This window comes from Diabrotica undecimpunctata, chromosome 7 (assembly GCF_040954645.1).
Source record: "Diabrotica undecimpunctata isolate CICGRU chromosome 7, icDiaUnde3, whole genome shotgun sequence".
Classification (NCBI taxonomy): Eukaryota; Metazoa; Arthropoda; class Insecta; order Coleoptera; family Chrysomelidae; genus Diabrotica; species Diabrotica undecimpunctata.
This window is the reverse complement of record NC_092809.1, coordinates 28,919,290-28,944,484: the sequence shown is the minus strand read 5'-3', so window position 1 is coordinate 28,944,484 and position 25,195 is coordinate 28,919,290. Positions and strand designations below refer to the sequence as shown.

Sequence of the window (25,195 nt, the reverse complement as noted above, 5' to 3'; positions counted from 1 at the left end):
TCCAACTCTGTTTCTTAGTTTGTTAACTTCTATTTTTTCCTTTTACACGCTCCTTCTCAAAACTTTCATGACCTTATTTTGTTCTAATGCTTGTTTAGTTTTTTCTACTTTGTAGTTTCTTATCTTTTCTTATTTCCTTGTATTTCTTGTGATCGTCTTATTTATTTTATTTAGCGCTTCTTTGCTTATACTGTTATCTCCTTTCATCTATCGCCTTTGGTCTATAAGGGTTTTCGTAAGTTGACTTAGTTTTTCATCCTTTTTGTTTGTTGGACAATATTTAGTTTGAGCCTGTTACATTGTCTTGTCGGTCAGATAGCCAAGCGGGCTGGGCGGCCGGTTCTCATTCGCTTCACTGCGAGTGCTTCAGTGGATGTGAGTTCGATCCCCAGCTCGGTGTACAGAAAACAAAAAGGCTAACGCAGCAGTTTAAAATTCTAAAATGAATCTGCGGCTTAGACTAGAATATGCTGGTGTCTGATCGGCCTATGGTGGCCTATCGGCCTAAGAGATAAGGGCTTGCGGCTCGGTGATACTCCTCCATAGTTCCCTACCGGAAGGTTCCCTACCGGAAGGGCGTACCGCCTAAAATACCGGTATATATATATATATATATATATATATATATATATATATATATATATACATTGTGTTGACTATTTGTTTGTTCAATATATTGATGTCTGTTTGTAACGATGTGCTGAACGTCCTACAGCGACAGCGTTCAACAGTTCGAACCGTGGGAGTATCGATAATCACGCATCCATTTCCACGACAAGACGATGAGGTGGAATCCGGAGCGGCTATTTAAGGTGAGCGACTGGCGGAATTAAAGGAGTCTGGTGGCTAACTTTTTCCATGGGTTTTTGCAGTTTTTACGGCTGTTACCTGGCATCTTGCATCTAAAGCATGTCGTTTTGGCATCGTACTCTGCTTGGTCCGTACGTCTCCAGTTTCTACGACAAATCTGATTTGCCCGGGTCTTTTCGTCTTCTAAAGCTTCGTATTCTTAGGCTAAATCTTGTAATTCGGTTAAGTTTTCGAAATCCCGGCGGCGAGCATAAAGCTTATATTCTGGTAACAAATTTTTGTATATCCTTTCGAGTACTTGGTTTCTGGAAAAAAATCCTTCTCGTCTGATTAATGTTTGAATCTCCGTGATATATCTATCCACTGGTTCGTTTTGTCTCTCTTTTTTGTTTCGGATTTGTCCCTCTAGTTGTAGCAAATATCCTCTGGGATAGAAAGCTTTTTTTAAATCTTCGCTGAAATCTGTCCACGATTTCCAATTTTTGTTATTGTTTCGGTACCATAACAATGCGTGGTCTCCTAACAATTCTGGTAATGCTCTTAGTAGATCTTGTTTATCGATCTCGTGGGCCAAGCTTAATTCGTCTATCCTCTCTAAGAATTCTATTGCATCCGAATGTTTCTTGTCGAAGTGTGTGTTCAACCTTCGTACTTGATTTAGCAATTCTGATTGTCCCATTTGTTTCGGTATTGTTAATTCCTGTAATTGTCTTCGGATGACCGAAATTTCCTGGGTCAGTGTGTCGTATTCTGCTCCCTTGGAAGTTTTTTCTTTTAGAATTGTTCCTGTCGCTTCCTCGCGATCTTTAAAATAGGTTCTGAGTCGTACTCTCAATTCGTCGACGGTTCCCTTGGGATTTCCCGCATTTTCCGGCTTCGCTCTGCAATTCCTCTTTGCAAAGGCGGTTTATCCACAATGTACCTGTTATTGAGTCTGTGGCTTTATCTGTCGGCATGTTATTAATTTTAGGTCTCTTTTAGCACTTCCTCAATTTTGCTCGGGCGCCAGTTTGTGACGGGTAGCTCTTTTGAAGCGACAGACTCAGTAAAACACAAGTTAAAATAAAAATAAATCTATTAATTTCAACGTATATACAAAAATAAAAATAAAATGTATTCTATGTCCCCGTCTGGATCCCACGAGAGTGAATTCCCCGGCGGACGCCTGTAAAAGAAAAATTATTATTACTAACAACAAAAATGGAATACGCGAATTCAATCGCACGCAGACTTATACTAGCTTCCACCTCAATCCAGTGGAAGCGCCAAACGCACTCGCAATCGAAATATTCGGTTGTGCAGATCCACGCTATATGGTAACGTTCAATGCACGATACATCAATCTGCTTGATTGAGGACAGAGTATAATCCTCACTACGGAAGTCTCTCTGTCCGGGTCGGCTCGCAGGTTCAATACACTAGCGAGCCTAGAGCGTTAGCCACCAGACTCCTTTAATTCCGCCAGTCGCTCGCCTTAAATAGCCGCTCCGGATCCCACCTTGTCGTCTTGTCGTGGAAATGGATGCGTGATTATCGACACTCTCACGGTTCGAACTGTTGAACGCTGTCGCTGTAGGACGTTCAGCACATTGTTACATGTTGTTGTTGTGTCTTTCAATGAATTATCAATATATTTTTCGAACTCCTGAATATTAGTTGGTTTTGTCCATTTCTTTGGTTGTTTCTTATTTATCATTTTGAGTCTTTGTTTTTCGGACGATATCCTTATTTTCGGTCTTAGTAACCTATGGTCATTACTTGTACTAAACTGGTTTAACACGTTTACGTCTTTAAATAATTATTTTTTTATTTGTTAAGAAATAATCGATTTCGTTCTTTGTGTTTCCATCAGGGCTTTTCCATGTCCATCTTCTGTGGATTTTCTTTTTAAAAAAGCTGTTCATTTGATAGAGATTGTTTTCCAAAAGGAACGTTAACAGTAGTTTACCTCTATCATTTCTGCCTTCGCTTCAAAAATTCCCCAATTTTATTTCATAGGGGTCTTCCTTGGTGTCTATCTTGGCATTGAAATCGCCACCTATTATTATGAAGTGATCAGGATTTTCCTTGATTGCTCAGGATATTTGATCATAGAATATTTGGACTTCTTCGTCTGGATATCCTGTAGTAGGGGCGTACACTTGAACGATCTTTAGGATATATATTGCGTTTATTTTGATGTTTAAGTAGACTACCCTTGTTGAGAATTGGTATTGATACAATTCTGTTGGCAATTCTTGTGAGATAAGACTCTTTCCCTTTTTTCTTACTTCACTAATACCCACAATACCACAATTTACTTTTGAGACTTCTTTTTTATTTCTTTGAATCTTTCCTCGGAAGGAAGTGACAGGGCATTATATGTGGCGATGTTGAGGTTTATCTTCTTGACGCATTGAATATGGTTGGTTTACAGTGGTCGGGTTTTTCGTATTTAAACACCGTACTTGCATGTTGGTGGGTATTCATATTTATTTCCACGAGTAGCTGAGGACTGTTGGTCGATTCCTGTAGAGCTCCGAGTTCAGGAACAAGGCTGATATTCAATGGAATTTCGTCCAGTGTCCCAAGATGGCAGCGTGACGTGCGATCATTCAGTTTTTAGCACGATAGCTTCTATCTTAACATGGATTTTTTGCATCTGGTTTTCTCCATATTCTTATTGGTTAGGATGGGAAGGAAAAGAAGTTGTAAATAGGAATTTTATGGGTCTTGACATGGTTCCCCGTGGGAAAGGTATTTAGAAGCAAAACCATGAGCTCGCGAGGGCAGGTTTGCTATTCTTGAGGTAGATCTGTCCTCTGCCGGGATCGCAAAGGAGTATCTACCCGCTACCCATCGATTTCGAATACAAATTAATTAATAGTGGTGATAAGAAACAACCTTGTTGCACTCCTCGTTAGATTCGTATATTTTCGGATGTTGTGTGTTCTATTTCAATTGTTGCCGTTTGGTGCCAATATAGTTCTGAAATAGTTCGCGAATCTTGTTCGTCAATTCCAGTTGGTCTCAGATTTTTTATTATATTTTGGTGATTAACGCAGTCAAATACTTTTCGATAATCAATTAAACAAGCATATACATCCATATTCATATCTCCGCATCGTTGTATTAACACATTTAAAGCAAAAAAAACTTCTCGTGTTCCCAATCCGTTTCGAAATCCGACTTGAGTGTCACTCATTTGAAAGTCACACTTTTTGTAAATTCGTATATATCAAGCTTAATATTTGATAGTCATCGCATTGTGATGCACTGGATCGCAATACGATACAACTGATTTTTTTGGTAATATTATGAATGTTGATTTTAGCTAGTCTGATGCTATATTTTACTAAATAGTGCTGTTATAAAGTCTAGGCTTATACTTTCGTTGTCTGCAATTAATTTGAGTATTTCGACATTGCTAGTGTCTGGACCGGTAGCTTTTTCTTTCTTCTTAGCTTTTACTGCATGAATAACTTTATTTTTGGTTATTTCTTGATCTTTTTCATTTATTCGATAATCTGTGGATGGTGAAGAATAAGGTCTATCGTCATCGTTGAACGAGGTTTTTGAAGCTTATTATGTTTTACTGCTGCTAACCCGATATTTTTATCCATTACGTCCTTAAAACAATCTCAAGAGTTCTTATTTAATACAAATTAATTTTTATTTTTTTTAACCGATTATATTTTCCAGAAACAAACAAATTATTGTAAGAAAGTTCTAATAGGAAATTGGTTTGAAGATTCTTGTGACTACAAGAAAAACAAATACAATCACAAATCCGAATATGAATGTCAGTATGAAGAAAAACCAAATACAACGCACCCTCGCTCAGTTATTTGGGATACTACTCTAAAGAATCAGGTAACAGCCAGTACATGCAAGAATAGAATAGAATAGAATAGAATAGAATAGAAGAAAATCTATAGGTATACCTAATTATATTTTTTACACGATGAGTTCTGGTCATTCATATTGATGCGAAGACACAGGTACGGACATGATGGAAAAATTCAAATAGTTTTGATATTATATACAGTATTATTTAAAAAAATTTATTAAAATCCTTTGTAAAAGGTATATATTTTTAAAAACCCAAACGGGCTGTGTTAGACAAAACGTTTTCGGAATCCATTATTCCATCATCGGTGTCTAGGAGTACATGAATGTAGCCACTAAATACATGGGTAAAAACCCGTTAACAAATAATTAGTTACATTTGTTTTACATTATATTTTATAAATTATTAGGATGTTAAAGTTACCGTTGGATTAGGTAACATGGCGACATATGACTTTGCAAGTCCTGAGACGGTGTGTCTACGAGGACTTTATGGAAGCAACTCTGAGTTGCTTCCATAAAGTCCTCGTAGACACACCGTCTCAGGACTTGCAACTTCAACGTGGAGTCATATGTCGCCATGTTACCTAATCCAACGGTAACTTTAACATCCTAATAATTTATAAAATATAATGTAAAACAAATGTAACTAATTATTTGTTAACGGGTTTTTACCCATGTATTTAGTGGCTACATTCATGTACTCCTAGACACCGATGATGGAATAATGGATTCCGAAAACGTTTTGTCTAACACAGCCCGTTTGGGTTTTTAAAAATATATACCTTTTACAAAGGATTTTAATAAATTTTTTTAATATATGGTATACAGCCAAATACAGGAACGTAGATTCCTTGTGGATATTATTTAAAGCATATTTACTGCAGGTTAAAGTTATCTAAAACTTTAATAAAAAGAATTTACATAAAATCCTTTATTCGATTTGGTTTCAACAATTAGTTGGGACACAATCAGATATTTGTTGGTGTAAGGAACCAGCTGCTATACGTTGTTGTACCTGCGACGTATAACCATCATGTCAAATCCCGTATAAACATCGCTTTAAATTCATTGGAAATATCTACGTGTGAGGCAAGATTTATCGAGACGTCTTCTTTTTCGTTACTTTCAGAAATGCTTTAAACTTTATTCTTATCACTTATGGAAACAATGTCATCACTAAGTCCCGTTGACCTCTTAATCGATCTGTTATTAGAGGAAGACTTTACCTACAGTAAATTCAACCAACTTACATATCTAAACGATTAATGGAATTTTCAGAAACCTTTTCGTTCTAGTAAAAGGCACGGTAAACTGCACTGAAGTTCTCCATAATCTTTTTAATCACTTACTTTGTTTAGAATATTTTTGTCTGTATTATCAGTTGGAGTTAATTTGTATAAAATGAGGAGCAAAAATTCAAATGGAATTTTAAATATTATTGTTTATTTGGCTAATAATGAGTGTTATAAATATAATGGTTAACCTGCTGTACAATTATTTTGTAAATAACATTATAATAGTGTACTTACTGATTATTTACATTTATAAATCATCATCATCGTCACTAAATTAACTACCACTATCATTAAAATAAATCTATAATCTCTGGATTAATTTCACTAATTTTATTTTCCTGAATCCACCACTCTTCTATTAATTTTTCACATTTATTTACAGTTTTGGCCCTTTATTTCTTGAGTTGCATTTTTAAGAGCTTCTTGCCACGTTTCCCTAACTGCATCGTCACTGTATCCACTGCATCCAACGTGATTATCATAATACGTTTTACATATACCCCAAATGTGTTCGATGGTATTAAACTGACAGTGATACGGCGGTAACCGTAGTACTTGATGTCCATAACTTGATACAATTTGGTCAACTATATAAACTGTTGGTTTTTCATTACGTTTATATATATATATATATATATATATATATATATATATATATATATATATATATATATATATATATATATATATATTATTTTTAACTAACCAATTTTTTATGCTCGGTACGTTCCACGACTGTTTTGGCTGTTTCTTCAAAATCTCCGAATGGTAGGGTGCATTATCTAAAACTATAACTGATGGAAAACTCAGACTAGGTAACAATTTCTGCTCAAGCCATTTAACAAACATATCTGCTTTCATGTTTTCATGGTAATCAGCAGATTTTGATTTTGAAGAAAAAATCAAATCTACGTTTTCTATAAAGCCTTATTTCCCTCCTGCATGAAGAATGATGTGTCTTTTGTCTTCGCGATTTGTGTGTTTTATTGATTTTATGCTGTCGTCTTGCCAAATTCTTTTAATTCCGCCCTTTGCAAATATCCATGTCTCATCTAAGTATACAAATGTTGCATTTTCAGATTTAAGTCTAGTATATTCTCTCAAAAATTAATTCTTTTGTGAACCACTTTACTCCTTTCGCATAAAAGTAACCTATTATTTACTTTTTTGAATTTAAATCCTAAATCTCTCAACACTCTCCAAAGGCTAGTCCTCTTAATTTCAGAAACTTGTCTTTCTCTTATTTTGGCCAGTAAAGTATCTAAACTGACATGTTGATTGTTTTCACGCATTCGATACAAAATATTGCGAATTTCAAATTTTTCTCCATCAGGTAAGTCAATGGTCCTAAAATGTTTACGAGTTGTTTTCTTGTCTTCGTGATACTCAGTCACAGTAAGATCTTCTTAAGAATCTCTGACAGTCTTTATTACAGTTTTTAGCTTACTTTCACTTATCCCGAGTGCTTCACAAACGCGTTGATTAATATATAATAATGACTTTAAAGGTCCACCATTGTCTCTTTCCATGGTAAAGTATTTATGTACTTTTGCAATTAATTCATCAATATCTAACTTACGTCTAGGTATAATGGTCACTTAAAACTACACGTTTGAATTACAATATACTGAGTTTAGATCAATATGACATAAACTTTCTAACTGTTGTGCTTGAGAGGTAAAATATAATATAACCGCTTACGAGAATCCTATACACATTAAGCAAATTAGCCTAATGATCATTAGGAATGCCGATTGTAATTTAATTGTTTGATAAAAAGTTTAGAAATGGTTAGAAACCGTACATAAACAAATTAAAATGTTTCCAACAATTATTTAATTTTTAGTACAAGTATTTTCATTTGAAAATAAAAAGTTAAATATATTTACCAAACCCCTAACTCAATTGCAGACGTCTCATAAACTGTACACTCTAACAGACAAATGGCCAATCTAACCACCACTATCTAAATTGACAAAATAGTCTAGTTCTAGTTTACCCCGAAGTATTTTTTAACAAAAATTAAAAGTGATATTTTAGTACTTTGTATATCTACTTTGAATATAAATTATTCTTAGTACGGTACTATTTGTTTCAGAAAAAAATTATTAAACAAGTAGGCCAAAGAAATTTACGTTAAATAACATTATGCAATTAAAAAAAATGTAACAAAATATGCAAAACTATGAACAACGGGTTAATGACACATATATTTATTTTGTACCTAAAATTTAGCAAAGTGTTAAACATTATGTTTTTTGTAACCGTGCCAAGGCTTTTGATTGTGTAAATCACGACATTTTGACAAAAAAACTAAATTTCTACGGAATTCGAGGTATTTCTTTGAATTGGTTCCAATCTTACTTGAGGAATAGCAAACAACTAGTTAGAGCAAATGATTCTAGTCACAAAAGCATTGTATGTGGAGTACCACAAGGTTCAGTGTTAGGTCCTCTACTTTTCCTTATCTTTATAAATAACATCACTAACTTAAAAATCGATGGAAAAATTTTTCTTTTTGCTAATATTGCAACTCTTCATGCAACTATAACTTCTGATTTAGTCATTACACTTTAGATAAAAAAGTAATGAATGGGTACTAAATACTATTATGATTTTGAAGATTGCAGTATAGGTTAATTAAAAATAAGCTGAAAAGGGTGGGGTGGGGGCAATGTAACGAGTATGCTTGTGCAACGCTGCTAGTAAAATAAACCAAAATTTTGTTACGCCATTGATATAAAAAATGGAACAATCAACTGTGAACGTTGGTAAGATTGTTAAGGTGGGTTTCCACGTGCACGGATTATTGGAGCCAGTCGACATTGTTTTTATAATCTCTGCTACAATCACAAAAGTTAAATGCTCAAAAGCATCAGGAAAATGGTCGACAGAAGAAATAAAAAAGTTTTTAGAGGTGTACGAAGAATATCCTTGCCTATGGAACTACAAACTTCCATCATATAAAGATAGGAATCAAAGAGATGAAGTAAAATGGTTGAGATTATGTCGGACACTGTAAAACTTTGATAAATTTGTAAATACTACTTTTAGGAATTATATACGTGTACTGTAAAGATGTAAATGATTCTTCAGAAGCCAACAATCTTAATATCACTTGCAATTTTACACGAGCTGGTATGGCATCTCTCATGCGAGTACCTGACTTTTGGGTTTTGTTGGATATATGTTCTAATAAAAATTAGAGCTAGTCGAGTCATTCTCAGATGATTCAAATATGTGTCCATGTCTAATTCTTCTATTAAACTATTAGATGCCCCTACCGTACTTCGACGTGATATCCATGAATGGACCCACCACCTGCGCTTTCGTTTTTTCTGACATGTTTTCTCCATCTGAAAATTCTTTGCATTTCTAATGCTAAAATTTGCACAGTAACATGAATACTTGCACGTACTAATGCAGTGGACGCCATTTTAAATACCATATATATAATTTCGGTTTACAACGTTCTTCGACGTCTTCCGATTTCCAATCTCCATCTCATTCTATCGTTCCATAGATCGTCCTCCAGTTCTCTTTCTCTGATTTCTTTATCAACTCCTTCTTTCCAACTTCTTCTAGGCCTTCCTGGTCTTCGCCTAACTCTTGGTTGCCATTCAAGAATTTGTCTTGGTATTCTATTCTCCGGCATTCTCCTTACGTGTCCGTACCATCTGAGTTGTGTCATTTTGATGTCATCAGCAATATTATGTGTAACTCCCATGATTTCTCGGACTCTCTCGTTTGTTATTCTGTCGCGTCTAGAGATTCCCGCCGAGCGGCGCGGCGCCAGAAGTCCATTTCTGTTGCTCTAAGCATTTTCTCTGATCTGTCTTTTAGGGGCCACACTTCGCATCCATATGTTGTGATACTTTTTATTATGGTGTTGTATATTCTTCTTTTATTGTCTTTAGAGATGTTTTTATCCCACAATACGCTGTTTAGTAAGGCTATACCTTTCCTTCCCTGTGTATTTCGTTCCTTAATGGCTGCATCTAATTTTCCGTCTTGAGTGATCTTTACTCCTAGGTATTTGTAGTTATCACATAGTTTGATCTCTTGATTTTCCTCTACGAGAAGGTTATGTTGATCTCCTCCGATACTCATGTACTCAGTTTTTTCCATATTCACTTCCAAACCCCACTCTGTAAACTCTTCTAATAGTTTTCGCATCATGTAACTAAGGTCTTCAGAGTCCTGTGTGATGATGACCTGGTCATCCGCAAAGCACAGAGTGTACAAAGTTAAGTCTATTAATGGTATGCCCATATTCGTACATTTTTTCTTCCATTTGTTGAGCGCTGCTTCGAGGTATATTTTAAATAATGTTGGGGATATACAGCATCCTTGTCTTAGTCCCTTAGTCACTTTGAATCCCGGTGTTATCAGATTTCCTGTTTTAATACTTGTTGTTTGTTGGTAGTACAACGTTTTTACTGCTTCAATCAATTCTATATTTATATTTGTTTTCCCCAGTGCCTCCCATAATTTATCAAGCGGGATACTATCATATGCTTTCCTAAGGTCTACGAACGTCAGATGGACTTCTTGTCCACGAGCAACTTTCTTTTCAATTATCTGAGTAATAGAGAAGACATGGTCTATTGTAGATCGACCTGCACGAAAACCAGCCTGTTCTTCGGCTTCCATATCTTGGTATTCTTCTTTTCGATTTTTTATTATTTTCCCATATATTCTGCTAATACTACTAGTAACTGCAATTCCTCTATAGTTTTCAGGTTTCGATTTATCTCCCACCACGCTCATTTAAAACAACAGAAATGCGTAGAAACCAATGCTGGTGCTAGTAATAATGGCGCCACAAAACTGTCATGCTACTGGCGCCAATAATCAGTGCATGTGGAAACCCACCTTTAGATACATAAAGTGTTGCACACATTAGGAGTATAGTATTTTTCATATAAAAATGCGTGTACGTCATTCAAGATTTACGACGTCAGAACCCCACAGCGTTGCCAAAACATCAGAATAGTTAGTAAGTGAGGAATTTTTAAAATGTCACCTATTTGTCAAACTATTATATTAACAATACATAAGAAAACATTTTAATACAAAATTATATGCTCTAAATTTTAAACTTACCACTTTTAGAGCATTAATAATAAAAACGTCCCGCCATTATTTCTTGTTCAAAATAATCTATCTTATATGAAAGCTTATCAGCTTTCTACAGACTATTTAGTTGTTTTGGCAACAATAATTAGTTTGTATGTATTTAGAAATACAATTTATTAATATATAATATATTATGATCATATTCAGACATAAACATCAAAATATCAGACATAAACATAAGAAATCAAAACATAAACAAAATTCTTACTCTAAAAAAGCGGCAACACTTGAATCAATATTGCCACACGCTGAACTGTCAACAAATTTGAAGTATTTACCTATCAGTTGCGTACAATTGTCTAATATATTTAATTAAAAGTATTATTTTGTGGAATATTAAACTTGAAGAGTTATTTCATAATATTTATATTATTAATATGTATTAACAAATGTTTTTGGTTATTTAATCAATATAATTCTAAAATTCCCAATATAATGATGATTACATTTTTCTCATTATTATACCATGTTGACGCCTATGAAAGATCCAGCAGTTCCGTATGGGTTTCGTATTATTAGCTGTGTTAGGAAAATTTGAACTCTAAGGTTGACGTTCTGAAAATTTTAAATATAAGTGACGTCACTTTATATAAATTGTGACGTGCACGCATTTTTATATGAAAAATACTATATATGGCTGTTTAATATTTAAATTTAATATGGCGATTTTATTAATTTGTTTAAAATATTTATTTTTAGAGCCATGATGTTATTTGTGGGAATGAACCAGATAAAAGTACTGGGAGTTACATGTCTTCCTACTATCTATCCTATCAATTACTGCCATTGCTGGCACATAATAAAGAAACAAAGTTACCTAATCATCCTCGTGTGGGAAGAATGCCAAAGCATGAGGAACAATTTAAGAATTACGTAAGTAAAGATTTTGTTGGAATATAACAAGTTCTTCAATATCTGCCTACATTAAAAAAATATCGTTTTAGGGTAATCAATGTAATTATGGTCTTGGAGAATATAAGAAATCCATTTGGGAGTTTGAACAAAATGATCCTAGAAAAACAGCAAAAACGATAAATGAGTCGGTTTATCCAAAGCCAACAAATGAATATTATACATTTTACAGATGGTAAATGTCAAAAACATACGTTAACATTTAAATGTCTAATTATGATATATCCTTCTTCTTACATCAGGCAAGGCATTACCTGTTTGTGGCACATTCCGGCACCGTTCTTACATTAAACTCTATCAGGAAGTCATGTGCTGAAACCATATCAATAAGCCATAAACTTTCTTTTTGGTAGTTATAATTTCTCATAGCTACGAACTTTAGTGTCTGGTATACTCATAAATAGCACCCATCCCTTAAAATTTGATTCCCTGCTTGCTCCTGTGACATTTCTTCTATCAACATATGCTTTCCCTTTCGGTCTCCTGCGTGGAGATTTCTTTCTTAGTATGCCTTGCGTTGATTTCTTTGCATCCAACCGTATAAAACTAGCACTATGGAGTTAATGATAGGGCTTTCAATGCAATCTGTTTAATCCTTTCTCGGACTGCTTGTCGATCCATAGGTTAAAATCCATTCCATCGTCAACCGACTGGAGCCAAATACTGTCCAGTGCTAAGTACCGGTCCAAGAGTCAACATCGTTCACATCGAGTATGATATGAACGATCACCGAAACTTATCGATGAACATATTAAGCTTTATCGATAAGTTTTATTAGGGCATCTATTTTCATTAGGGTATCTTTTATATGCAATATTTCATTATTTTATACTATTTTTTCGGAATGGTTCTTAGGAATCACTGCTATCTCGATCTCCTTTAGAGAAAGAAGGTTTGTTACTTAACACTGCCACAATGTTTTGGTGAGAAAGTTTCAGCACAGCCCATTTTGTAATTTTCTCATCAGGGGTACTTCTGGTAGACGCAGACCACTCTTAGTCGACTTTATCACAGAAGTTCTCCCTCGAGAAATAGTTGGAAGTCTCAGTGGTATGACAACCTTGTTAATGTCAACACCTTGGTCCCCCATTTTCCTGTGATCTCAGTGTTTTATTAAGAACAGTACTCAAATTATTCTCTAATGTTGGTTTCTAACCCGATGTTATGGGTCTTCCCTACTGCGATCTATATATCATTAGAGCAGCTCGTGAACCTGTTGCTCCTAGGAAGTTTAGTTTATATAGAGGCTTTATATTACGTAAATTCTCTACGTATTTCATATGCTCTCAAATAACATATTCCTATGGGTATAAAAAAGTTTTAAGTGTATGTATAAAGGATGTCTCGAAATCCAGAGAAAGTACTTTTGTCAGTTTTTGGGCCCTTGTTAGAGTCTTTCTTTTTTTTAATTTTAATTAATATAAAAGAAAGTACGACCTGGTATCTTCAGTAGTTCATTTGTGACAGTTCTTTTTAGATATACAACTTCTATGGAGGTTTTATACGGTACAATATGACATTACTTGCATATTGCTACACTCTTGACCTCCTAGCAGTAGTATCCCCGGCTTAAATCCTCTCTTTAGGTCAAGGTGGAACATTACAAGGTGCCATGTATATTCTTTGTTGATTATTTATCGACAACTTGTTTCCATTTTTTACTTTTTGCGTCAGACTAGATATATTAAATATAACCAAATTTTGGCTCTTGCAATGTATTTAGAATAATATGCTTAAGAACCATATCGCAATTAAAATAACATTATTATAATATTAAAATAAACAAGTATCATCAATAGGAAGATTATATGGGAAGATACTGCGAGAAAAGATAGAGCAAGCGATAAAAGGCAAAATCGGGGAGGATCAGGCAGGTTTTATGGCAGGAAGATCATGCATAGACCACATATACACACTGGAACAACTGTTGGAAAAGAAAAAAATAGAGATATACATTTAACATTTGTGGACTTAAAAAAGGCGTATGACTCTGACCAAGGTCAAAACTATGGGAGGCAATGTACAAATTAGAAATACAGACGGAACTCATAGAAGCTACAAACGCTTTGTATAAAGAAAATAAAGTGTCCATTAAAATGGGAACAAAAATAATAGGAGACTTCACCACAACAAAAGGGCTCCTGCAGGGTTGTTCCACATCTTCAACCCTATTCAAAATATACTTAGAGAAAGCCTTGACTACATGGAAAAGAAAATGCGAAGGCATGGGAGTACCGGTACGGAACGAATACCTATATACGTTAAGCTTTGCAGACGATCAAGTAGTAATTGCACAAGACCAAGACAACCTCAGCTACATGATGAAGAAACTACAAGAAGAATATACCAAGGCTGGCCTAGATATTAACCTCGCGAAAACAGAGTACCTATCTACAAGTGAAGAAGACATAGAAGATTTACAGATTGATGACAACGTAACAATCAAAGGAAAGGATAAATTCAAATACTTGGGGTTTATAATCACGAAAAAGGCAACAGGCAACAACAGAGGAAGAAATTACACAAAGATTAGGACAAACAAGAACAGCAATCCGACAACTTAACTCAGTATGGTGGGATAGACACCTAAATATGAAGACACAAACACAGATTTATAAAACATTAGTGAGAAATATTATGACATATGGGGCTGAAAATTGGATTATAAACAAGAAAAACAGCAGTAAGATAGTAGCAACAGAGATGGAATGCCTGCGAAGATGCTGTAGAGTAACAAGAATTGATAGGAGAAGTAATGACGAAATAAAGCAAAGAACATCAATAGAAACAGACATACTAACATATATAGAACAAAAAAGACTAAAGTGGTATGGACATGTAAGAAGAACTAGCGCCAGCAGATGGATAAAGAGAATAACCGAATGGAGTCACATAGGAAGGAGAAAAACAGGACGACCCCGAAGATCCTGGAGGAACGAAGTAGACGACTCTATGAGTAAGAGAGGCCTAAACGATGGAGAACGGGACAACAGAGAGACATGAAAACGGTTCGAAAAACGAAGCGAGGGAAGGCAGTGAATACTGTAGAATCTCTGAATATATATATATATATATATATATATATATATATATATATATATATATATATATATATATATATATATATATATATATATATATATATATATATATATATATATATGTTCGGATAAGTTTCCGCGGTCAGATAAATGAAAATTACTGAGTTCTCGGGAAGAACCGCGTTGAGAATTTAAAACTCGACGTTTCGGCACCCATTTTGGAGCCATTATCAAGAGGGATACGGTTCGGTTCGAGTTCGGGGTCTCAATCTGCCTACTCCCCTCACTCGAGACGTACCAGTATCGTGTTCTATATTGCAAGAACTGTCTCTCGGCACTGAGGTCTCAATCTGCCTACTCCCCAGTGTCGAGTGACAACCGGTCTTACCATGTGTGGCTGCTTTTATACTCGCTGTATGCGCGGGAATGGTATGCGCTGACGTGGTCTGAACTGACGTGGCCTGAGCAGTGTGGGCGGGAGGTCGCTGAAGAAGGGGTCGCCATGTTGCCGGCAATCGTTTCGCGTCATCGCGCGTGTTCAAGCTGTGAGGCCGTTTTTCGATTTCGATAGCTTCACGAATGATTCTCGCTTTTAATGAGCGGATGGGAGCGATGGTTTTTGCTTTTTCGAAATCTATTTTGTGGCCTGTCTGAATATGATGTTGGGCTAGGGCTGAAGTGGTATCGGAATGTTTGACTGATAGAGAATGTTCGTAAATACGGTTATGGATTCGTCGGTTTGTCTGTCCTACGTATGTACGTGGGCAGCTGGAACAAGGTATCTCGTAGACACCATGGTCTTCATTGGGGATTTGGACTTTTACGGATCTAACGAGATTGGACAATTTGGAGTGAGTGGTGAAGATGGTTTTGATATTAAGAGGGATAAGAGTTCTACTGATCTTGTCAGTGACACCTTTAATAAAAGGTAGAAAGATTTTGGGTTGATCCGGCGGCAAGGTTTCTTTTTTGGATGGAATGGGGTTTAGAAGTTTTTGAATGCTTCTATTGATTTGGGTTTTGTGGTAGCCGTTTTGTAGGAGTGTTTGTCTTATTGAATTGATTTCGGATGACCTGTGATTGTTGTCGCTAAGTCTTATGGAACGGGAAATAAGAGTGTTGATGACTGAATTAAGTTGGGCGGGGTGATGATGTGACTGGGCATTGAGATAGCGGTTTGTATGAGTGGGTTTCCGGTACACGGAATAGGAAAAACTGTGAGGTGGATTTTTCTGAATAAGAACATCAAGGAATGGCAAAGACGCTTCAGACTCAACTTCCATCGTGAATTGAATGCTGGGATATATTCCATTCAGGTAGGAGAGGAAGAGATCTAATGTGTCTTTACCATGGGGCCAAATGACAAAGGTGTCATCAACGTACCGTAACCAGCAGGTGGGTTTGAGATTTGACGAGGACAAGGCTACTGTTTTGAAATGTTCCATGTATATATCTGCTATTACGGGAGAGAGGGGCGATCCCATTGGGGCACCTTTGATTTGACGATAGAAACGATTTTGGAACGTGAAATATGTATTAGACATGCAGTGTTTTATAAGAGATAATGTGTCTTGGGGAATTTGATGTTTAGAGTCCAAGATGGAAATGGTTTCATCGATGGGAATGTTGGTGAATAAAGAAACAATGTCAAAAAGTCAGGCCACGTCAGTTCAGACTACGTCAGCGCATACCATTCCCGCGCATACAGCGAGTATAAAAGCAGCCACACAGGGTAAGACCGGTTGTCACTCGACACTGGGGAGTAGGCAGATTGAGACCTCAGTGCCGAGAGACAGTTCTTGCAATATAGAACACGATACTGGTACGTCTCGAGTGAGGGGAGTAGGCAGATTGAGACCCCGAACTCGAACCGAACCGTATCCCTCTTGATAATGGCTCCAAAATGGGTGCCGAAACGTCGAGTTTTAAATTCTCAACGCGGTTCTTCCCGAGAACTCAGTAATTTTCATTTATCTGACCGCGGAAACTTATCCGAACATTTTATTCGCCTCTACGGGGGGGAATTTTTCATTCTTACCAAATCTTTTTCTAATCTTCTAACACGCAAATACCGTCTTCTCTGTGATCTTGCTTTTCTTAAATCATGTCGTGACCATCAAGTCATTCCAAAATCTTTACAAGTTAAACATCACACCAAATCTTCATCAATTTCCAAAATTCTTAGAGCCACTGGTTTTTCGCTTCTTAGAAATTCAATTCATTCCACCCGACGTAACTTAGATACAACAAATTCCCAACTTCTTAAAACCTACAATGACATCCACTCTTTCAATATCCATCCAGTATTATGGGACACTTTCGATCGTCTTTCTCACCAAAAAGCCCAACACATTTCTGATAACAAAACCCAAACCCAGAAACGCAAACTGGACCAACTTATCTCTCAGCAAAATCCACCGCCCGTTTTAAATCAACAACCTTCTACTGTTGTCCATAATTTCTCAGATATTCACATATCCGATTCAGCTACCAAAGCTCTGTCAAAAGGCTTCAATTTCTCTGTCACTCCTCTTTCCATTCCAACTGAGAAAATTATTTGTCAAACTGAAGAAGCTATTTCCCATCTTCCTTCCGACCAAGCCGAAGTTGCCAGACAAGATGTCGCCAGAATTCTCCGTACTTCCAAACCCCCACCTTCAAATATCAGTCTTTCAGAAAGACGTGCCCTCAAAGAACTTTACAACAACCCTGACATCGTCATCCTTCCGGCCGACAAAGGTAATGCCACCGTCATTCTCAACTCTTCTAACTATTTCGACAAAATGTCCGAACTTCTGAATTCCACAGAATACAAACATGTCCCAAATGATCCAACCACATATCTAGAAAAAACGACCAAATCCATTATAAATAAGTCTACTCTATCTCCAGACCTCAAAAAATCTCTTATACCCAGAGAAAAATCATCCCGAATTCCAAAGATATACGGCCTTCCAAAAATCCATAAGCCCAACGTTCCCCTAAGACCCATCGTCAGTGCATACAACTGTCCCACTCAGAAATTGGCAAAACATCTCGCTTCATCCTTACAACCATTAGCCGAAAACGCCTCGTCCTTTGTCAAAAACTCTTTTCATTTCATTGATCTTCTGAAAAACTTTTCTATTTCGCCCTCGGACATACTAGTCAGTTTTGACATTGTTTCTTTATTCACCAACATTCCCATCGATGAAACCATTTCCATCTTGGACTCTAAACATCAAATTCCCCAAGACACATTATCTCTTATAAAACACTGCATGTCTAATACATATTTCACGTTCCAAAATCGTTTCTATCGTCAAATCAAAGGTGCCCCAATGGGATCGCCCCTCTCTCCCGTAATAGCAGATATATACATGGAACATTTCGAAACAGTAGCCTTGTCCTCGTCAAATCTCAAACCCACCTGCTGGTTACGGTACGTTGATGACACCTTTGTCATTTGGCCCCATGGTAAAGACACATTAGATCTCTTCCTCTCCCACCTGAATGGAATATATCCCAGCATTCAATTCACGATGGAAGTTGAGTCTGAAGCGTCTTTGCCATTCCTTGATGTTCTTATTCAGAAAAATCCACCTCACAGTTTTTCCTATTCCGTGTACCGGAAACCCACTCATACAAACCGCTATCTCAATGCCCAGTCACATCATCACCCCGCCCAACTTAATTCAGTCATCAACACTCTTATTTCCCGTTCCATAAGACTTAGCGACAACAATCACAGGTCATCCGAAATCAATTCAATAAGACAAACACTCCTACAAAACGGCTACCACAAAACCCAAATCAATAGAAGCATTCAAAAACTTCTAAACCCCATTCCATCCAAAAAAGAAACCTTGCCGCCGGATCAACCCAAAATCTTTCTACCTTTTATTAAAGGTGTCACTGACAAGATCAGTAGAACTCTTATCCCTCTTAATATCAAAACCATCTTCACCACTCACTCCAAATTGTCCAATCTCGTTAGATCCGTAAAAGTCCAAATCCCCAATGAAGACCATGGTGTCTACGAGATACCTTGTTCCAGCTGCCCACGTACATACGTAGGACAGACAAACCGACGAATCCATAACCGTATTTACGAACATTCTCTATCAGTCAAACATTCCGATACCACTTCAGCCTTAGCCCAACATCATATTCAGACAGGCCACAAAATAGATTTCGAAAAAGCAAAAACCATCGCTCCCATCCGCTCATTAAAAGCGAGAATCATTCGTGAAGCTATCGAAATCGAAAAACGGCCTCACAGCTTGAACACGCGCGATGACGCGAAACGACTGCCGGCAACATGGCGACCCCTTCTTCAGCGACCTCCCGCCCACACTGCTCAGGCCACGTCAGTTCAGACCACGTCAGCGCATACCATTCCCGCGCATACAGCGAGTATAAAAGCAGCCACACAGGGTAAGACCGGTTGTCACTCGACACTGGGGAGTAGGCAGATTGAGACCTCAGTGCCGAGAGACAGTTCTTGCAATATAGAACACGATACTGGTACGTCTCGAGTGAGGGGAGTAGGCAGATTGAGACCCCGAACTCGAACCGAACCGTATCCCTCTTGATAATGGCTCCAAAATGGGTGCCGAAACGTCGAGTTTTAAATTCTCAACGCGGTTCTTCCCGAGAACTCAGTAATTTTCATATATATATATATATATATATATATATATATATATATATATATATATATATATATATATATATATATATATTCAGAGTGCATACATTCCTAAACGAATTAGTGATAAAAATATGAAGATATACAATGATGATTAGAAAAGAAGTTGACAAGGGTGAAATATTTAAAAGAAATGGAATGTTTTGCTGGCCAACATATCATGTAACAGCTACGTCATAAAAAATTAGAGAACAAAGTAAATGTACATAGTCTATCAAGTAACTCAAATAATGATTTCACCTTGTAACCTGTTTTGTATTATCCTATATTGTCGGATTTTTTTTTTTACAAAAATAATTACTAAGAGCTACAATATTTAAATATAAGAACGTAGGACGATACGCACGATAGTGCGAATGTAGAACGCACGATAAGTACTTAGCCTCACCGCCCGATGGCGCCACTATCTCAAGAGAAATCTACTATCGTGTAAAATATTCTCCTAACGGCTAATGTCAAAATTTCAGCTGAATCGGACTCGGCAGTTTTGTTTCGACTGCCTGTGAAAGCGAGCATGTCCGCGGATTTTAGAAAAATGGAAAAAGAGCAATATCAGTCGATGATTCGATTCTTGTTTTTGCAAGGGAAATCGCGCAGCGAAATCAAAGAGCACTCGGATCCTGTGTACGGTGACACTTCTCCTTCGATGGCAACCCTCAAAAATTAGTTTAAAGAATTTCAACGTGGTCGCACGTCGGTTTTTGATGAGCCACGCCCAGGTGCCTCGAAATCGACTACCATGGAGGATAATGTGACAAAAATCCACGATCTCGTATAGGCAGACCACTGACTGAAGGTACGCGAGATACTTGAGACAGTAAGCAGCTCAAAAGACCGAGTATGCCATATACTATGTGAAATTTTGGGCATGAGAAAGCTAACGGCGCGATGATTGCCGCGTTTGCTCACTCCGGACAACAAGCTTAACCGTGATACCACTTCAGAGCAGTATTTGATGCTATTTAAGAGTAATCCGAAGAAGTTTCTGTGCTGTTTCGAAACTATTGACAAAACATGAATCCATTGGTACATACCAGAAATCAAGAACAGCATCGCCATGGTGAAATTGGTCGAATGGGGCTACGAACTCCATAATCATACCATATTCTCTAGATTTGGCCCTGCGTGACTTCTTTTCTTTTTGTTTCCAAACTTGAAAAAGGCACTCGTCGGGCAGAAATTTAAACCGTATTTTTCAAACGGTTTAAAGAAGTTGGAGCATCGCTGGGTCAAGTTCATCGAGCTAAAAGTATACTATGATGAAATAAATCGTCACTTTTCCAAAATTTTCGTTTTTTTTGTAGGCTAGGTACTTACAGGGCCACCCTAGTAAACTACACTTTACTGAGACGCCTTCAATGAATATGAACAATCTTAACACTTAAACCAACTCAACATAACTTTGAACTAAACGCAAAAAAGAAATGAGCTCGAATAGGTTCTATTTTATAGTTAATTCTTTCATAGAGAATGGGGTGTTACTACTATTATTTCTATTGTTAAATATTCACCGCTCTCTGTTCTTTTCTTCTAGAAAGTACAACCCCAGCAATGCAGAGTCCTGAATATCCTTAGAAGACTCTTTGTAACCTGTGTCCTTCAAGACATCGTGGCTTTTTGTCATTCAAATAACTCAGTACAATGCGGTAAATTTTTACTTGGTGATTGATTACCGCAGTAATCTATTTAAAAGTTTTTTTACATTTATATATCCTTACTTTATCTATTCCCTCTAATCAATGCGCTTTTAGAGATTTTCATATTCCTATCATCCTATTTATTAGCCCCCTTTCAGACGAGGATACTGTATCCGAGATACGCGTATCCGAGACGCAGATATTACATAGACTCAAATGGAGCTTTTCACACGAGACGCGCGAGAGATACAGTATGCGAGATACCGAATTCAGTATCTCGGACTTTCCTGTCGCCGACGACTGAATGCGTATCCCAGATACAGAAGAAACATTACGTTAAATGAACGCTTTCAGACACGAATACTTTTGCACCACATTCCATAGACGCGCGATTTTCTGTCGAATAATTGTGAATGAGCAACGAAAGAAAGACGTGTTTTCTGAATATAGTTAAATAATGGAGCGTACTGTATTTGATAGTGACAAATTTATTTGTTTGGTACAATCAAATCCCTGTCTATGGGATACAGCATCGCCAGATTACTGCAATAGAAATAAAAAGCAGCAGTGCTGGGTCGAAAATTCTAAGCGACAATTTTGAGGCCATGACTGCAGTACAGCAAAATGAATATGGTAAGAAATAAACATGTTTTTATTATAAATACATAGTAGAATAGTTTAATATTTTGTTTCATGCGTATACAGTTTAGTTTTAAAAGTTTGCTAATTGGAATTTTGATTATTTAACGAATATAAAACTACATTATTGTGAAAGGAATACGGTCATTTTTTATTTAGGGCGAGGTAAACAATTTACAAATTGGAGATAAGTACACATATTTATTTTAAATTTAAGTCATAAAAAAATCGGTAAGATAGTTTCGAAACAAATTCAGATTTCTGCTTTAATCTGGAGCCTTCTAAAAATTGCAAGACATGGCCAGACGATGATAAAGATATTAAAAAGAGACATGGGGAATCTAAAATTTGCATTCCACGACATGTCTATTCATCTAGGCAGAAATCCTAACGAATTTGTTTCTCGTACTCATACAGAGTAGATCCGAATAAAATGAAAAAGACAGAAAAGATTTGATTTCACGTTCAAAGCGTCTATGTATCTATTGATACGTATTTCGACTTAAAAAGTCTCATCAGAATAGTTATTCATAGCCGTTCTTAACGTGAAAAATAATCTTCTCTGTCTTATTAGAAGTAACAATAACATGACTTCGTTATGGACGCAATAGCGACATCTGATAGAAAAATCGGTAAGATAGTTTCGAAACAAATTCAGATTTCTGCTTTAATCTGGAGCCTTCTAAAAATTGCAAGACATGGCCAGACGATGATAAAGATATTAAAAAAAATTTTAATATCTTTATCATCGTCTGGCCATGTCTTGCAATTTTTAGAAGGCTCCAGATTAAAGCAGAAATCTGAATTTGTTTCGAAACTATCTTACCGATTTTTCTATCAGATGTCGCTATTGCGTCCATAACGAAGTCATGTTATTGTTACTTCTAATAAGACAGAGATTATTTTTCACGTTAAGAACGGCTATGAATAACTATTCTGATGAGACTTTTTAAGTCGAAATACGTATCAATAGATACATAGACGCTTTGAACGTGAAATCAAATCTTTTCTGTCTTTTTCATTTTATTCGGATCTACTCTGTATGAGTACGAGAAACAAATTCGTTAGGATTTCTGCCTAGATGAATAGACATGTCGTGGAATGCAAATTTTAGATTCCCCATGTCTCTTTTTAATATCTTTATCATCGTCTGGCCATGTCTTGCAATTTTTAGAAGGCTCCAGATTAAAGCAGAAATCTGAATTTGTTTCGAAACTATCTTACCGATTTTTCTATCAGATGTCGCTATTGCGTCCATAACGAAGTCATGTTATTGTTACTTCTAATAAGACAGAGATTATTTTTCACGTTAAGAACGGCTATGAATAACTATTCTGATGAGACTTTTTAAGTCGAAATACGTATCAATAGATACATAGACGCTTTGAACGTGAAATCAAATCTTTTCTGTCTTTTTCATTTTAAGTCATAGAGTTTAACTTTAAAAAGTCATAGGAAGCCGTTCTTTTGATGAAATAATTCTACGCATAGTTGTGTCTTTTTTACTCAATTGAATTTCCAAAATTTTGTGAAGTTCTTCAAACGACTTCACAGACATTCGAAAATAATTAAAAAACTTCGATGGATCTTGCAATAAATCTTGATACAGCAAACTATACGTTCCCTTGGTTTCTCTTAATTCTACAATAGGATGAACCCACAAATTACGTCGTCTTTTCAGTTTCTTTTTCTTTAATATGTACCACAGCATAACACACTCTTCTACATCCATAATCCAAAAATATAACCGCACTGCACTGCTACTATTTTCATACTAACGAGCATGCCCGTGAATCCGATACAGCCGCCATCGAAAATTCTGTATCTCGCATACAGTATCTCGGATACAGTATCCTCGTCTGAAAGGGGGCTTAGGCGGGGACAACGAAATTCTCAACCTCATCATATCTTCTCTTATAGTTTTGTTTATTTTTTCTCTACTTAAATAAAATCTCTAAAAAAATACAAATTATTTTAAATTCTATAAGTGTTTTGTAAGAATTGTTTAATTAATATACTTTTTATAACTTAGGATTCGTAGAAAACCCCAGAAAGGAAAATACGGCGATGAATATGTTCCTGTTCCACCGAACCATCCTCGACTGTCTAAATGTAATCCTCTAACTTGGAATTGCTAATACAGTAGAAAAGATTGCTCGATATAAGAATCTTACATTATACTGTAAACACATACGAAATAAATAATTCTACATTTTCTTGTTTTTGCACAAACTGGAGACAATTAGCTTGGCACAATGTAATAGTATGCTTTGATTCATTTAGTTTGTGCAACATTGTTTTGTAAATCAATTTTTGAAGCGAGCTTCTATACTGGCGTTGTATTTTACTTTTTTCTCTATAGTGAAATGCTCAGGCGAGCGTCATGGAACTAGCGCCACGGGTAGCTTCATGGAATAGCGGGTCTTCACATCGATTTACTACTCTCGATCAATTCGTTTCTAGTCATCATAATATATTTACTGTAAGCAGGTTTAAATTAAAAACTACACGAAAAAGAGAATAAATATTCCCCTTCTCGGTCACTCCAGGAGTGCCACATCCGGTTTTTTTTTTCTATTTGTTCAAACAACATGCTGGATTCCATAAGCTGATTGAAGTCCTAAAATTTGAGGCGGCACTGCAAACTATTTCTGAAAACATAAAAGAGTTCAATGTTCATAAATATGGTTTTCACACATAGCTAATTTACCAATGATTTTTAGAAATTTTTAATAATTTCGTTGACAAATTCTGTTTTTTGAAAGAATTAGGTTAATCTGTTTACACTTAATTATAGCCATCAAATACTTTATATGTGCTATCCGTCGATTCATACATGTTTTTGCACCTCGGTCCTTTAACATTATACCACAGAATAAATAACAATCAGAATGCCCTCTTTCAGATGCCGCCTTTTAAGTGTGTCAACATTTGACCGTCATATTTTAAACGGAAACATAGACTCGGATTGAGAAATTTGTGACAAGCTACGACAGAAGCAGTAAATTTGAAATAATTTAATCTAATATTTAACTAAAAGTACAAATAAAATAGTGCATATTATATTTTTCTATGCATATCAGATAAAATTTCACTGAACAGCACTGGTTCCGTTTAAAACACGGCTGATTCCGTCTGCGCGTACTTATCTTGACAAGCAGAGTGGGCATTCTGATTGTTTATTATTCTGTGATTATACTA

At 36.2% G+C, this 25,195-nt stretch overlaps 1 protein-coding gene across 1 annotated transcript in view; it reads left to right on the top strand.

Moving 5' to 3' along the window:
• The window catches only part of LOC140446220 (uncharacterized), a 31,776-nt gene extending 7,513 nt beyond the window's left edge, over nucleotides 1-24,263 (top strand). Inside the window, exons 2-5 of the mRNA XM_072538763.1 lie at nucleotides 4,492-4,662; nucleotides 11,775-11,948; nucleotides 12,020-12,162; nucleotides 24,027-24,263. Coding sequence (XP_072394864.1) covers nucleotides 4,492-4,662; nucleotides 11,775-11,948; nucleotides 12,020-12,162; nucleotides 24,027-24,132 — 594 coding nt within the window. The 3' untranslated portion in view covers nucleotides 24,133-24,263. The remainder of the gene's footprint in view (nucleotides 1-4,491; nucleotides 4,663-11,774; nucleotides 11,949-12,019; nucleotides 12,163-24,026) is intronic.
• The last annotated feature ends 932 nt before the right edge of the window (nucleotides 24,264-25,195 follow it).